This window comes from Aulostomus chinensis, chromosome 19, assembly GCF_037954235.1.
Source record: "Aulostomus chinensis isolate RoL2024-O1b breed Wild chromosome 19, RoL_Achi_v1.0, whole genome shotgun sequence".
Taxonomy (NCBI): Eukaryota; Metazoa; Chordata; class Actinopteri; order Syngnathiformes; family Aulostomidae; genus Aulostomus; species Aulostomus chinensis.
The window spans coordinates 25450150-25467213 of NC_141338.1; the positions used below are offsets into that span (position 1 = coordinate 25450150).

The 17064-nt window shown below is 46.4% G+C and overlaps 1 protein-coding gene across 3 annotated transcripts in view; it reads right to left on the reverse strand.

Moving 5' to 3' along the window:
* The window catches only part of crb2a (crumbs cell polarity complex component 2a), a 28662-nt gene extending 11869 nt beyond the window's left edge, over positions 1-16793 (reverse strand). Inside the window, exons 1-7 of one of the 3 annotated variants that reach the window (XM_086188389.1) lie at positions 8883-10325; positions 8670-8772; positions 4545-5254; positions 2839-3034; positions 1799-1938; positions 558-728; positions 364-477 (exon numbers count right to left, since the gene is read on the reverse strand). In XM_086188389.1, coding sequence (XP_086044515.1) covers positions 364-477; positions 558-728; positions 1799-1938; positions 2839-3034; positions 4545-5163 — 1240 coding nt within the window. In that variant the 5' untranslated portion in view covers positions 5164-5254; positions 8670-8772; positions 8883-10325. Of the gene's footprint in view, positions 1-363; positions 478-557; positions 729-1798; positions 1939-2838; positions 3035-4544; positions 5255-8669; positions 10326-16564 lie in introns of those variants that run through there. The other 2 variants (XM_086188388.1, XM_086188390.1) reach the window with 2 other exon arrangements.
* Positions 16794-17064: the final 271 nt, after the last annotated feature.

A 17064-nucleotide genomic window follows, 5' to 3' on the forward strand; every position in this document is an offset into this window, starting at 1 on the left:
CGTGCTGCAGCCGGGGCTCCACCCACAACCTTCTTGCTGGGGGGCCACAGTGAGGACCACTGGTCCATCGCTGTGCCACCTTCATTGATTTCATAACAGTAAAAAAAAATGATATATGCAGTGTTATCTTCATCTTAGATGTTAAACAGGATACTAACAGTAAATGGATGTTTTCTTGTCTATGATAATCAGGTCCAAATGGCTCTTTGAGTGGTCAGGGTTGCTGACCCCTGGTCCATGGTGTCTACTTGGAGGTAAAACCCTGCTCGGCCTCACAGACAAGAATCAACATTTGTGAGACAGTACGTGGATAAATGCACACAGCAGGAGATTCGGTCAGTGGATTAAAACGTCACGACTCACCTAAAAATCCGGTGGTGCATGTACAGGTGTAGCCATTGATCTGATCCTCACACGTGCCTCCGTTCTGACAGGGCTCTGACTCGCACTCGTCAATGTTGACGGAACAGTTTTCCCCTGGAACAGGACAGAAGTGGATTGACTGAATATGTGAGGGTTGATGAATTCAGCTGACCACTTACTCAAGTTTCACTGACCTGCAAACCCTGGCTGACACTGGCATATATATCCAGCTGCATCTGCAAAGCTGAGGTCCCAGTCCAGCTCCCAGTGGCTGGGATTGGAGCGTTCAAAACATTCCCCACCATTCTCACAGGGCTGCTCGGCACACTCGTCGATGTCGACCTCACAGTTAGTTCCTTCATAACCTGCAGGGAAGAAAACCGTTGTACCTGTTTTTTTAAAGACGTTTTCTTTGCACTTTTAACCCTTTATTAGATCGTGTATAGTGAAGAAATGACAGGAGGAGGGGAGGGAGAGGGGTGATGACATGCAGAATAGGACCCAGGCCAGAATTGCTCCCTGGTTCTCTGCGCACCTCTGTCTGCCTGGTATACACTCAGTCGATGCACCACCAGGGTTCCCCAGTTCTAAAGCCCCGCCTGTCTCATCTGGACATGGAGGCAGATAGTTATTGGTTTTGTAAATAAGTGAACCATGATGTTCCAGCATAAACTGGTTCAAAGAAGTACCAGAAGACTTTCAGACTAAGATCAATGGTCATCTCTGTACTTGTATCATCAGGTCTGAGGCTGTATGTCTTGCACACGGTTGAACGAAGAACCAGAGCAAACTCAGGCGGTGGGGACGTCGGCCAACAGAGCTCGACACTTAAACTGTGTCCGTGGTTGATATCCATGTCCTTAGTCCAAGTTTTGCTCATCTGTTTAGTTTTTACTTGTTGACTAACTCTTCTTTTGGTGCTAGTTTGTTAAGACGAACACCCGTTCTCCATGTTCATGGCTGGCTCCTGCATTTAGGTCTACGTCTCTGCATTCCACAGTCAGTGACAGTCAGCTGTCTCTCTGTCCAGCACATTGTCCATGTTTCCCGAGTCTTGGCGGTACAAATACATTTTGATCAGTCTCAGTTGGTGTTTGTCCACACAACAAACTGGTGACTTTGCCCTTTGACTAAAGTACTGTACTAAAGACTACTTCACTAATTAACTTCCATGATGGAATTTTTTTCTCTTAAATGATTGAATTCAATGTAACAGAACCAGATAAATGGTCCTTTTTTAGTCCATACATTCTACTTCCTTACAAAAACCACATCGACATCACTGCTATTCCAAGTCACCTGGATTCACTCGGTTATAACAGCCATTTAAGCTGTTTGTAATGCTTCATGATGTGTTTTCAGATTTGCACACAACCACTTTGGGTCCCTCTTCCGTAGCAGAAATGTGCTGGTGTGCACCTTGTAGTTCAGGTACCTGGCCAGCAGAGGCAGCTGTATCCTTTAACTCCCTCCAAACATGTGGCTCCGTGCTGACAGGGATCAGATGCACACTCAGGGATGTCCAGCTCACAGTGGTCTCCCTCGAACCCCGTATCACTGCAGTCACATTCATAACTGCAACACATGCAAAGCATTATTGTTACCTACAGATCATGAACAGGAAGACAAGGAGTACTTCCTGAAATAGGAACATGAATGAGGCAGTGCCGCAACCATTGACTCAACCATGGCTCTAATTACTAGGTTAAGTCCATCCCTCCATCTTCTCCCTCTTCTCCTGTTGAGGGTGGTGGGGGTGGAGCCTATCCCAGCAGCCTTCCCCCTGGACAGGTCACCAGTCCATGGCAGGGCCAACACATAGAGACAGACAACCATTGTCTCTCCCAGCCACGCCTACGGTCAATTTAGAGTCTGGATTAACCTGGTCCCTCTTGATGTCTTTGGACTGTGGAGGAAGCTGGAGTACCAGAGAGAACCCAGCAGGAACAGGGAGAACATGGAGACTCACCCAGAAAGACCCCGTGCTGCAGCCGGGGCTCCACCCACAACCTTCTAGCTGGGGGGACCACTGAGGACACAGTGAGGACCACTGCTCCACCGTGCTGCCCTTAGGTGAAATCCATTTTCACATATTTTGCAGCAATAATTAATGATACTGACACAATATTAATTGGTGGTAATATATGATGGAGGAAGGATCTTTATCTTAAGCTTGAGGATACTGTGCAAGGGACAAGGAGGGATATTTCTACTCATTAACAGACAATAAAAGTTTAATTGACTACTGAATCATTTTTCTTCAGTTTTTCTTTTGAATTTCCATACCTAGATCATTTAAAAAACACCATGAAGTCCAGCTGAATCTTAAATGATTATTACTGAAGAAACAAAATGTCTGGCTCTGGATTCATATTAAAAAAACCGATGCATGTTTTTGGGGGAGGCTCCATCTCCCCCTGCCTGGGCCCTGGAGAGCTCCATCTCCCAACATCGGCATGAGAAGGATTTGCCCACCTGTTCACCATGTCGTGACAAACGCCTCCATTCTGGCAGGGCTCACTGGTGCACTCGTCCACGTCTACCTCACAGTCCACGCCATCGAACCCAGGCAGACATTCACAGGAGTACATGCCGATGAGGTCGTGGCACGTAGCTCCGTTGTTACAGGGGCCCATCTCACACTCGTCTATTTCAGTTTCACAGTTGATTCCTGGCGCAGGGCGGGAAGGACAGACGATCACAGCTGCAGAATAAGTGCTTGGACAGATGCTAGTTGCCTGGTCAGTGTAATGATGACTTTTTTGTCAAATCAACCCACACTGAACTGCCCAAATTCTACGTTGGTGAGTCTATTCTGGTTTTAAAATATCAGCTATGATTAGAAAGCTCTGGCTTCCAGGCCCCAAACACACCGTGGAGGGAATGCAAGTGCGATAACTTCAAGCTCCTCTGACACAGTGCAGGCTCACAAGGAGATGAAGGAGGGCAAGGAAAAGCTAGATGGGAATGTTTTCTCTCCCTCTGCATGAAGGCTTTATCTGAGTTGCAGATAAGATGATGACTAAAAACATCGAAGCGCTTAAAATACTCCTTGTGCCCAGCTGACAAGGAAGAACCACTTTGGAATTAACAAATAATGACAGGGAGGAACAGAGTAACAAATGTAAGTCCTTGTGTCACCACTGGTTAAGATGATGATTAATGATGACATCATAGAAGTCATCCTTGGTCATGGTTCAGAGGCTCAAAAAGACAATCACACCATTGTGTTTATCTCTGAGAAATAAAAACCTGTTCCTGCATGTCATCCAGCCTTTTTTTCACTTGGTTAATAGCTGAAGAATGAAGAATCTACAGGTTTAAAGGTTATGGTCCACTGACTGAGAAGCAAAAGGAATCTCATGTTGAGCCAGGAGAAAGTGTTTGAGTCAACTGGTAAGGGCCAGCATCACCAGGCTGGAGTCATCATGGGGGCCGCCTGGGCGGAACTGGATTCACCCTCACTCTTCCCCCGCTTGTTCCTGGTGTAGCAGCTTCCCTCAGAGCCAACCAGTACCTACACTTGGTACTTTCTGATAACTCAGTCCGTTCACGTCCCTGCTTATCAAACTGTTGTGCTCTGTAGCAACGCTGGCTTCTGCTCCTGATGTGCGAGGCCTCAACTTGTGTCTGGATGAGATGCAGTGACTCTGATGTCAAGCCATCGGTCACTTTGTAAAACTCAGAGCAAAAGAGTGTATAGAAGCATTGGTTTGGCTTTATGATGCATTCATTTTGATTGAATAATCATCAAAGAAAATATTGTTAGATATTGTAATGTTGTAATATATATTCCATAAAATCCACACAATTAATTGCTCCTTGTTCATTGACCCCATGCGGGTTTTGACTTGTAAATGGAGGGCTGGAAGTGACCACGAGAGGGCAGTCGTACACTTTGACGGTGTCTAATATGCCCTAAAACAAATTTAAGAAGCAGCAGCAGAAGATGATGAAAAAGAAGAAACTTTTTAAATTACAAAACTGGAAAAGTTTTTCATGACCAAATAATGATCAAGAAAACTACATGAGCATAATTTACTGTAGACGTGATGTTTAAAAACGTGTATTAAGTGGATTTTTAAAACAGTTTGAAGCTCTAAATTGAACAGCCGAACCATCCCCTAACAACCTTGTTGTGAGTGCCTAAACATCACCTGGGGTTGGGGAGCGGGGCCTACCTGTGAAGCCCACCAGGCACTCACACTCGTAGTGGTCCTTCTCATTGACGCAAGTGGCGTTGTTCTCGCAGGGTCGTGACGCGCACTCGTTGATGTCGATCTCGCAGTTGTAGCCCTGGAAACCAGGCACGCAGAAACAGTGGAACTCGGCCACTCCGTCCATGCAGATCGCTCCGTTCTGGCAGGGCTCTGACAAACACTCATCCACGTCCTCCTCGCAGGTCTTCCCCTCGAATCCCCGTGCACACTGGCATTCGAAGCCCTGCGCGCGCAACAAGCAGGTCCCGTTGTTCCTGCAAGGTTCGTCGACGCAGTCAGTCACGTGCGTGCGGCAGTCCCGTCCTCCATACCCGGGAGGGCACCTGCAGAAGTACCCGTTCAGCTGGTCCACGCACAGAGAGCGTGGCTCGGAGCAGGGGTTGCTCCGGCACTCGTCCACCTCCTCGGTGCAGTTATCACCGGTGAGCCCGTCTGGGCAGATGCAGTGGTACTCCGGGGTCCCAGGGGTGCTGCTGCAGTCCTCGCACGGAGCAAAGGAGCAGGCGTCATAGAGCTGATCACAGTTTTTGCCCATGTATCGGACTCCCTCTTTGGCACAGATGCAAGCGTAGTCATCCATGGTGTCCACGCAGGTGGCCTCGTTCTGACAGGGCGCCGACAGGCATTTGTCTGATGTGGCTGTGCAGAAGATTCCTGCAAAACCAAGCAGGCTGGCGTCAACACACACACACATACACACACATATACACACGTTAGATATGAACATACCTACACACCAGGAGTAGTAGTAGTAAAGTAAAGTACTCAGGGTTTTACAGACAAGTATGTGAGCTACTCTAACCCTCCATCTGTGCTTGGGTGGCAGTGGCTCAGGAGCAGCAGCTCTGCTGTTCCACACAGAGGCTCCTTCTTAGCCTGATGGGAACTTTTTGCTTATTTTACACTTCAGATGTCATTAAAGGGGTGTTCGTTCGTGAAGATGATCTTCCTGAACGAAATGTGTGAACCTCACAAATGTTTATTATATTTTTAAGATCTTTGTTGTTGTTTTTGCAATAATCCAAAATTTGATGTAAAAATCCCTTCGGGTTTTTGTAGCGGGAACACATGGTGATGCCAACCCTTCATCACACTTCGCCATCACTCCTGGCGTACAATGGTACAATGTAAGATGCGAATATGAAATGCAGCCAAAATGTTAAGGTCTTGCATTCATGTAAAACCAAACCAAACAAAAAGCAACCCTCTTCGACCAATACCCAGACTTGTGTTTGGACTTGATTGTTGAGCTCATCATCCGTCAGTCATGGACATCTCTCTGTTCAACGAATTCCTGCTCACCTGGTGGGCGTGTCAGGGGATGAAGCTGATGAAGCGAACCCTGGCCCTGGATGTTAAAGATCATTACAGGAAAATACGATTTCGCTTTAGACTGTGACTCATGCACACACTCATGGAGTAATTCCCAGAATAAATTCTATATTATTATGTATTTTCTAAATATGTTGTTGATACAGTAACAGTCGATCAATTTTATTGATAATACTTGATGAATATCTCAATCCTGTTAATTTTCATGTATCCAAACACGTAATCTGGTCCTGTTCCAGGCCAGATTACGTGTCTATGGTCTCACTTTATATTTACATGTACGTCCTGCCAGCAGTGACGTCATCACTGGCAGATAAACTGAAGCCAGTGCGGCTAAAAGAGGCCGCTTGGTCTTCAACGTCTAACACTTATTCATTTGGACATTTCCTAATCTATTCACACCTAATTTGACCAGACAGTCAGTGTGGGTGTCAGGGGCTGAATCCTCACGTATGCAGTTAAACCCTCCCAAACATGTCCTGCTGGCTCTTTGGTTTGATTCTTACGGGCTTGGCAAAAAATATCTTAAAATGTGTCAGTATTGATGTGATGATGCAGAAAACAATGAAAAAAGAAGGCTCTTATCCCAGAATGTTCTAACTGAATGTAAACTAGATAGGAAAGCATTCTATGTGTGTGGTATCCCAGTCCTGCACGTGACAACGCCTGCTCCATCATGACAACATATGAGTTCGCCAGAGAAACTGGAGTCCAGATTCACCCTGTTTGAGACCTGTGTAGCTGCTGCACGCCGTTCACACCACATATCACCCACGTGTTGGTGTAGTCTGGCTTTCTCTTAAATGTCAGTGCCCTCCTGCAGCAGTAATCATGGTGAAAGATGAAATGAAGAAACAAGTCAGTGTTTAATAGTGAGAAAGTTTAAGTTGAATCAAACAATCCCAAAACTTTACAGCCTTTCCAGACCACAGCATTCAAGGTTTAAACCCTAACCCACTAACCCTAAACCCGAACCACTGCATTCAGGGTTTAAACCCTAACCACTAACCCTAAACCCTAACCACAGCATTTTAGGGTTTAAACCCTAACCCACTAAACCTAAACCCTAACCACAGCATTCAGGGTTTAAACCCTCATCACTAACCCACTAACCCTAAACCCTAACCACAGCATTCAGGGTTTAAACCCTAACCCTAACCCACTAACCCTAAACCCTAACCACAGCATTCAGGGTTTAAACCCTGATCACTAACCCTAAACCCTAACCACAGCATTCAGGGTTCAAACCCTAACCCACTAACCCTAAACCCTAACCACAGCATTCAGGGTTTAAACCCTAGCCCACTAACCCTAAACCCTAACCACAGCATTCAGGGTTTAAACCCTCATCACTAACCCACTAACCCTAAACCCTAACCACAGCATTCAGGGTTTAAACCCTAACCCACGCATCCTTAAACCTAACCACAGCATTCAGGGTTTAAACCCTAATCGCTAACCCTAAACCCTAACCACAGCATTCAAGGTTTAAACCCTAATCACTAACCCTAAACCCTAACCACAGCATTCAGGGTTTAAACCCTGATCACTAACCCTAAACCCTAACCACAGCATTCAGGGTTCAAACCCTAACCCACTAACCCTAAACCCTAACCACAGCATTCAGGGTTTAAACCCTAACCCACTAACCCTAAACCCTAACCACAGCATTCAGGGTTTAAACCCTAATCACTAACCCACTAACCCTAACCACAGCATTCAGGGTTTAAACCCTAACCCTAACCCACTAACCCTAAACCCTAACCACAGCATTCAGGGTTTAAACCCTAACCCACAAATCCTAAACCCTAACCACAGCATTCAGGGTTTAAACCCTAACCCACTAACCCTAAACCCACTAACCCGAAACCCTAACCACAGCATTCAGGGTTTAAACCCTAACCCACAAATCCTAAACCCTAACCACAGCATTCAGGGTTTAAACCCTAACCCACTAACCCTAAACCCACTAACCCTAAACCCTAACCACAGCATTCAGGGTTTAAACCCTAACCAGTATGTATATATATATATATATATATATATATATATATATATATATATATATATATATATATATATATCAGGGAAAAAAAGAGGGGGGAGGGGGAGGTGACACTTCTTCTGCCACTAGATGGCAGTACCTGTGACCAAATCACAACTGAAGCACTTTTGCGCTACTATGGGTTTTTCCTTAATTCTGAATTCTTGCTTGTGTTGTACGTCGCTTTGGACAAAAGCCTCTGCTAAATGAAATTGTAGAATTGTAGAATTGTAGATCAAAAAGAGACCCCTGAGGAACCCCACAGAACCCTTGCTCATGCCCCCTTTTAGCACCCCTGTGCAAATGAGCACTGGGTCAACTTCTCTTATTAGCCATAATTGTAACTAGCACAAATAATGAGAGCATTGTGCTGTCCTCAGTGACGAGGTTGTCATCTCCCAAAGTGGGCCTACATGCTTTTGGGGGGTGGGGGGTACCAAAGATTTACAATACACACGTTGTCCCCCTCACCAGCCCATGCCATGATTCTCAGTGGAACCAGTCCACATTCCTTTTATTAGACCAGTACCACCTCCCCGTCCACCACTCTCTCCCTGCAGCCCCAGCTCTTTGCTCAGTGTCCTGCTTCCAACATTCCACTCAAGCAGAAGATATTAACAGTGAAGTGAGTTATGGAGGTGGGGGAGGGGCCACAGAAACGCCAAATAAATGAGATGGTAACATTGGTTTGACCACTGTGCTCCTCCTACCTGACAGCAGAGTGGAATTTGACAGCGTCCTCATCAGTACTTCAGACCTGATCATACGCCAAAGATGCATCACTCCACTGAGTTTCAGATTCATCAGAACAAACTCAACACACACAGGAACAAATAATACAACATATGAACATGCTGTTCCAAATCAATCTCATTTTATTTGCATGGCACCAAAACCCTAACAAAGTTAGGTAAGTCTCTTACCAGGAGGAGGTCTGGAGCGGAGCTCGTCAAATCATCGCAAGTGTCAGGTGTTTGTTTGGTGTCTCTAAGCCACCGTAGTTTCTTCTGCCTAAGCAATTCCTCCTCCTTCCACTAGAGCGCTCAGCGTTGTAAACAAAAGCAAGCATGGCTACCGGGTCATTTGCCCAGGGAAGTGAGAATTTAGTTCCTAAATCGGGCCCGAGTAGATCTGTCGTGTGGAAATGGAATGGTTTCAACACGATGGGCACAGACCAAAAAAATCCCCGGTGTAAAGTGAGCCTGAAATCAGTAGCAGTCAAGACTCAAACACAAGCAACTTGATTCAACACCTTCAAAAGAACCACGTGCGGGGATGGGAGCTGTGTAGCAGAGCGGGCTGCACAAGAGAGAGCCACGCCGCCGCAGCCTAAAAGCAGCCAACCCACTCTTGCAGCTTTGTTTTGTTTGTTCGTTTGGCACAATTCATTCATTTTTGTTTAAGTGAGACCAGAGAGAAACCTGCTCTTAAATTGTTCTTAATCCCAAGGGATTAATCTATTTACATATAAAGTGGTGGTCACTTTGGGATTATTTGTTGAATACAGAGAAAGAAAATATTCAATAATTTAAGTTTCAATAAATCATTGAAAATAATTTATTTGTCATTTTTTTATTTTACAAAAAAATCGTAATCAAAAATCGGGTTTGAGAGAAAATAATCGGGATTTTGTTTTTAGGCAAAATTGAGCAGCCCTCGTCTACACGTGTATTTGTACAAGTGTACCGAGAGGATGTAGTGTTTTTATGTGAGAGTGAGGACAGTCAGGACTCAACAGCATAATATTACATAGTGAAAGAGTTACGCCTGAATACTTCAGTAAATGTGTGCCATGGGGCCCACACAGGGAGCCATGGCTGGGAGCTCCAGGCTGCAGTAGAGGACTCTTTTTCCTGTTTCTTCCAGAGTTTGGTGGACAACATTCCCCCAACAATCCATCAGCGGGGGTAGCCCTAACCCTAACCTGGGGATAGAGGGAGGGATGGGTGGATGGATGGAGGAGGGATGATGGAGGGATGGATGGAGGGATGGAGAGACTCGTGATGCACCTGATGTGGTCTCAGGTCCCCTCAGCGGTTGAAGCAGAAGGTTGCGGGGTCCAATCCTGGCTGAGGTGTGAGCTGACCTCCCTCAGCTGTTTGAACTCTACTGATTAGCGTGGCCCTGAGGAGGGTTAGAGCCGCCTGTGGGTGACAGGAGTCCCAGGTGGCCGTCGGGGTTTCAGGATTAGTTTCACGCTGCCGTGATTTAAGAAGGAGACCAGGATAAACGTGAACTAAACGTGGACGCAACCCTTTACTCACTTGATAATGATCTTAAAAGTTGTTTGTTCAAACGTGGGCGGACAACCACCTTCTAATCGTGGATTAGACTTTGCAGGTACATCGTATTTTTCACCGCACATCAATCACGTGTTTCTGATCAATCAATCAAATGCCCTTAAGTGAGCACAGCAGTATAATCTGTGTTTCTATTATGATGCGCCAGTGCTGCATCTGTGGTCTTTAAAAGTCAGCTTGATATGTTCACACACACACACACACACACACACACACACACACACACACACACACACACACACACACACACACACACACACACACACACACACACACAAACACGAGTGTCTTGCTGTTCTTCATGTTGCTCTGCAGTTGTGTGCCCGGCCTCCAGACCCAGGATCTGCTGAGTGCTGAGAGAGACGCCACAGCAGCACGGTTCTCGAGGTTATGCTTGTCATCTGCGTGGAGCTGCAGCTCACAACCATTTTTAGGGCCTGAGCCAGAAGGTACTTCTGGCTCAGGCCCTATTATGTTTGCTCGGCAGAGCAACACATTAGCAGCACTAAAAACACTAAAAACACACACTAAACAGTGTCCCAGGCCCCCCCAACACCCATGAGGCAACTGGGCCAGACGGCCCGGAGCCAGTTTTCACATCCACACCATTCAAAACCTGGTATTATGCTGTTCTTGCTCTCAATGAGTGCGCGCTATATGCGCATAATGCGCATAACGCGCATAATCTAATTTGACCCCCTGAACATGCATGAAATTCGCTGAAATTTGGCACAATCGTTCGGTATGTCTCAACATTCACTAATCAAAAACAAAAACGCCACAAAAGTCTATAGCGCCACCTAGGGAGCCACACAAAAAAAAGAATTTTTTTTTAATTTCGCGCGCTATAACTCCTCACACAAAACTCCCACAGACATGGGACCAACACCGTTGGACTCCTCTCATCAAGACGAACAATTCTTACACTCTGACCCCTCACCTATCTCAAACAGAATGTCCACAAATTGGACAAAACTGTCAAAATCAGGACTTTTTTTACTCCCCGAACAAAATCTATCTCCTCCTAAACCGTAAATGCCAGGGCTTCCAAACTTTCACACATTACTCTCCCAACTGTGCTCTTCAAAAATCTTTAAAGGCTAATATACTACGCGCTCGGTTTGGATTTTATAAGCCGTCAAAGTGGGGGAGACACGTTTCACGCTTACAATGGAAGTCAATGGGGAGGCCGTGTCCTCTCATGGTACATACTCTCGAACAAATGCTTCTCACGTCTATACCATACATCGCACAGCTTTTAAAAACATATCACTGTATTCCTGACAAAAATCCCTACAAAAATATGGTATTTTGTGTTACTTTTGACCAACGTAGGCCGAGTTATTCAGCTTTTACACACTACATTTCTCTTAATCCTCCACTCTCTCCACTCTAGCACAGATCAAAGAAAGTGCAGCGGGGGAGGGGTTCTTAATGGGCCAGCTGGCAGCTCTGCTCTCAGCTCTGACAGAGATGGCAGAGATTTGTTTACTGTAGTCATGGAAACCACAATTGGCACTTCTCTGCCCTCATGTACATACTCTCAAACAAACACTTGTCGCTTCTAAATTAAAACACTCACACCTTCAAAAAGCACACCATTGAATTCCTGAGAAAAAACTCTACGCACTGATGTCTTTACATTACACTTTTGACCAACATATGCAGAGTTATGACTGTGTTTGTCAGTAAAACTGCCAAATCCTCCTCTGCTCTCAGCTCTGACAGAGATGGCAGAGAGCGAGCAGAGAAGGGAGGGGCTCTTAAAGGGCCGGCTCTCAGCTCTGCAGTCACACTGTGCAGCGAACTGAGGCTCGTATCTCCTAAACTACAAGGCCTAGGGATTTGCCGATTACACCGTTGGATTGGGGCCGGTGTCAAGGACGCGGCCGTAGGCCGCAACAACGCTGCTTGCAGCTTTAATTTTCTTTTGTAAACAGAATTCCAATCCTGACAACTCAATTTCCCAGTTTCTGTCACGAGAGAGAAGAGGTCAGCATCTTTTACTGCTCATGTGATGTTGCTCAAGGGACATGAGTCACTGTCAAAGTCAGAATTACCACCTGCTGCGGTTCACATCCACGCTTGTCCACACCGCCACTTGTGGGTCGGCTTCAGAGGGATGTATCACAACATCTGAGGTTCTTTTGGAGGGGGCTGAACTCTGCATTGACCCCTGAATGTCTCTGAAGAACGGTGAGAAAAGTTGCTTGGGGAGCATTTTGATTTGACCTTTGACCTACTGAATATAGATGCGTACTCATTTGAGTCATTGTTAAAATATTAGACATTTGTGTGATGGCCAAAAACATGTTGGTCTTGACCTCTGACCCCCCAGGTCTGATCAGTTCCTCTTAGAAGGCCTTGCTGAAGTACAGTATTGTGTTCATGATTGAGGGATGAACGCACAACCCATCCAAACACAACTCCACTGAAGTACACAAGCGATCTGGGACGGAGGTCTGGCTGATGGATGGTAAAAGAGCAACGCTCCCAGACGTGGCGCTCAAGCGTGGAGCTTGAAGAGTGAAATGATGATCGTATCAATAAACGCAGTTCCAGGAGATGCTGAGGTATCGTTTCCCTGATGATACAATAACTACAAACTGCCTTTTGGATGGAGTTACTGCAGCTCTCCCGACAGCACCCTCTGGACCTGAATATTGTCCAATTTGTTAGGAATGAAACCATCCACACCAAAACAAGCACAGCACTTCCCAACGGCCGCTCATATGACACTCAGTTTCCGGGAGAAACCTGTTTTGAGATGAAGTGCAGGTCAGCCTCACTGTCACAGCACATCCACGAAGCCTGAGAAGCTGCTTGGGCAGTTTAGTGGAGCCATGTGAACCGGGAGGTTTCCTGCACAGGCACCATGTCCGACTCCTAAACCAGGACCAGGAGGCGCCACCTTTTTTTGCCAGGAGAAAAACAAAATCTCCAACCTCAAAAAGCGCCACAGTTTTCTCCACCGTGTCCTGACACCTCTCCTGTGTCTCGATGTGCGATCCAACTTCTCCTGTGACGTACGCACTCGCTCTTCTTCTTGACCTGCGTCTTCACCACCTTCTCCTTATCCAACCCCCACTCCTACTCCTCATTCTGCTCCTCATCCTACTTTCCCTCCCCCTCTGTGACCCGAGCAGGTTTGATGGCCTCCTTGACCTCCACAGCCTTTCCATGTTGTAATCCCTCTGGCCTCCTTGGGACAATCCACTTGCTGCTCTAATCTCCTGGTGGCAGGATACCTGCTCAGATTATAGAGCATGTGTCCACTCTGGCTTTGCCCTGCTAATTCAACATGTTCTCATGCTCAAAGCCTCACGTTTTCAAGACAGGATGACAACATATCTATTCACGCTTTGGTCACACAATCTAAACATGAAAAGGCAGATTGCATTTAGTGAGTATTTGCGGTACGTCTGTCAGTTTACATTCAGTTTCAGGTGTAGCAGTCATACAGGAATGTTTGGTTTCACACCGGTTTTCCTTCCATCCTCAGCGGAGTCCAAAGAATGACGGACCTGTTCACCAGTGGCAGAGGCCTGCCAGTATGCCTCACCTGACACCCCCTCACCTGAGAGTGACAGCAGGCCTTCTTATGCTCCAGCTGGGTGACCTTCGTCCCCCTCCAAGCTACGCTGTCCTGTCTATCAGCTGACTAATCAGACTGGACTCAAGAAGACTCAGAAGGCTCTCTCTGTCTGTCTCTCTCTCTCTCTCCACAGACAGGACATACACATCTGCCACTCTCAGTGATATCATCCCTTAATCTACTATAATCTGACTGTGGCTGTCTCTGACCTCACTCCGACACAGATTAGGAGCTACTCTTGTTCTACTGTCCAAACATGAAATGTCTCTAAACAAGGTCCAATGAACAGGAGTACAATGTTCAAGCACAGTTTCAAGTTATTCTTGTGGGAGCTCTTCCAGCTTGAAATAAGCGACTCGCTGTACTCACGGTGAACCAGACCATCCACTCATACTTGTCTTTGATTTCAACCGATGAGTTTGTTTGTTGAGTCAAGTCTGGATTCAGACTGCATTTGAGTTGAAGTCCCACCTGAAGCTTCTGTTTGAAAGTTGATGCTTCGCCTCATCAGTTGGGAAATTTTTGGGAAAAAGCATTTCTTCAAGTCGAGAAGCTCTCCTTCACTTCTGTGAGATTTGCCAGCGTTTCTTTTCTAGAGTTTGGCTGCAGGATCATTTGTGTTTATCTGCCTCTTGAGAATGGGACTCAGAGTACAGAGTACTGCAGCAGAGTACTGCAGCTGCGGCAGTACAACTGGATGGAAATCTTCCACAGCTGTAGGTGAGAAGGTGCTTGAATCTTGACTCTCTTGTTTTATCTGACTAAGCTGCTGTTGGTGGTCGGTGAGCTGCTGGCGAGTGGCGACGCCTGCCACGATAGTTCTCCTCCCATCTCTGGACAAATCAGCCAGCGGCAGACCTCAACCATGGAAGCCATCAGTGACGGCCAACGGTTGGGAGCAGCGATCCACACGACGAGTACGAAATCATCCTGAAGTTTGCTGCCAGCTCAGACGTCGCTGCAGTGGGCCCACGTTTACTGTGGCCGGAATCACATCCTTTCATTTGGTCATGCAGTCCAAACCAGAGTCACGTGGTTTTTATTAACCCTCGTTCAGAGAGGAGAGCGAGAACCCAAATGATCCATAAAGGCAGCAGCAGTCTGGCAGGTGCGTTTCTGGAGCCGCGTCACGCAGACGCGCGTGTTTCTCCACCTGGACGGTTGAGATGCTTCACTGTGCGCATGGACTCTCGAGGTTCTTGAGGTTCTCTGTGGTCGGTCACATGCCTCGAGCGACATCAGTGACATCACAATTATTTTGAACAAATTGGAGAAACAGAACGGATCCAATGGTCACAAGTGCAGAACGAGATTTTTAGGATGCAAGATGTCCAGGAGCTCAACTTTTGAAATGAAAAATATTGACACATCCAGAGAGCCCGCTTTTTAATGCAGTACCATTCACAAAATATACTGCTTTGGAATCATTGGAACCCTCGTGAAAGCACTGAAGTTCATCAAGCACAGTTACAAAAGAGATCAGCTGGAAGGCAAGTTTGTGACACACGGGTTTCCTGTCCAAAGGAACTGGGAATTTGAGGAATAAAAGATGGCAGTTACAAGGGATTTGAATGTAATTCAGCAGCTGTGGGCCCGACATGGACATGCTGCTGCTGCTATGATGATTCTAATGCAGCACATCTATTTGATCTTAAAACACAAATTAAAATGTATGTCGATAAAAATGAAACAGTTTGAGGTTAAGTCACTAGAACAGTTCATGAACATAAACTGAATAATCCAGAGAGACAAGTGACAGTCATTCCTTCTGAAACTTCTCCTGAGATCGCATTGTCCAGTCGTCAATTTTCGGGCCTCTTTCACGTTTGTGTCTTGTTTCTGTTTTATTTGTATCCCATCTGATGCTCTCTCTATTCTACCTGGTCTTCTTGTGCTGCTGTCATGTGTATTTTGCTGTTGTAGGGTTTATTGTGTTACTTCCTTGTAAAAACAATACAAGCATAAAACTGTCCAACTCTGGACATGATTTGTCTGCACTCCACTGGTCTGGCTCCCCTTTGTGCTGTCTGAGTACGCATGACTGAGGTGCGGTGCCTCTGATTCCTAACCAGCCATGTGTCAAATCTGACCGAGAAAACTTCCAAAAACTACAAATTAGCATCAGGTTTTCTGTCTGTGAAGCTGCAGGCTAAACAGCCCAGTCTGACGCCAAGAAGGAATCCAAGCGAGCTGAGTGTCCAGCAGCATCGGTCCCTCACCCTCTTCCTCCACATGCTGGTGCTGCGGAAAGATTCATCAGCAAGCAGCTACTGAACTGGCCATTGTTGGAGGTTGCAGGGGATCCACACTCACACACACACACACACACACACACACACACACACACATCTATTCGAGTCTAGTGAGTACAGGACAAGCCAACAAGCACCTCCCTGAAAGCACTTGTGGGGCATCACTGAGGACATTCCAGAGACCTGCTCTCAAAACCCCGCTGCACAAGCTGGGAACTCCTGAAGCGCAGGAGTGGGAAGAGTAGCGGCCCGACAGGAGCTGGTCCAGTCATCGTCACGGAGTCTGGGTATTTCCAAGCACCCAGTTACTGTTACGGGATTACACACCAGCACACCATTCTCTTTCAGGATCAACATATCCAGTCATACCTTGGTATGTGAAATACACAGTCCTACAATTCAAAACTCAAAACTGTCTTCAAACACGGGGGAAGACAACAGAAGTGTCTTTTACTCACCCCACTTGAACATCATCATCGTCAGCAGCAGAGTCTTCAAATTTAAATGAACCTTCCCCACCTCCATGGCCAAAGCAGGGACCTGGTCTGCCTCCCACCACAGGGTAAGATGAAGAAGAATGGAAGTGACAAGTCCTACAGGGCGGACATTCTGGAGCCTGATGGCTGTTCAGAGGCTGCCCAGGCTGCTAATGAGCGCAGCCCCAGACTCCAGCACACAGCAGTCCTGCTCCAGAGTGTAATCGGCCGTGAGAGTCGAGAGACGGCAGGAAAACACGAGCTGGATTGCTGCTGCTGCTCCCCCACAATCCAGTAGCACTGGCAGCAGAGATTGTCTGACTGGCCCCGGCATCACATGCTTTTGTGCAGTCAGACAAATTTGAGAAGTAAATCCAGACTTCTTTGAAGCCTGAAAGTCATTTTAGAAGATGATGTCCATTTTAAAATACAGATTAAGACAAAAAAAGGAATAAAATTGGATCCTCACACCAATGTAACAG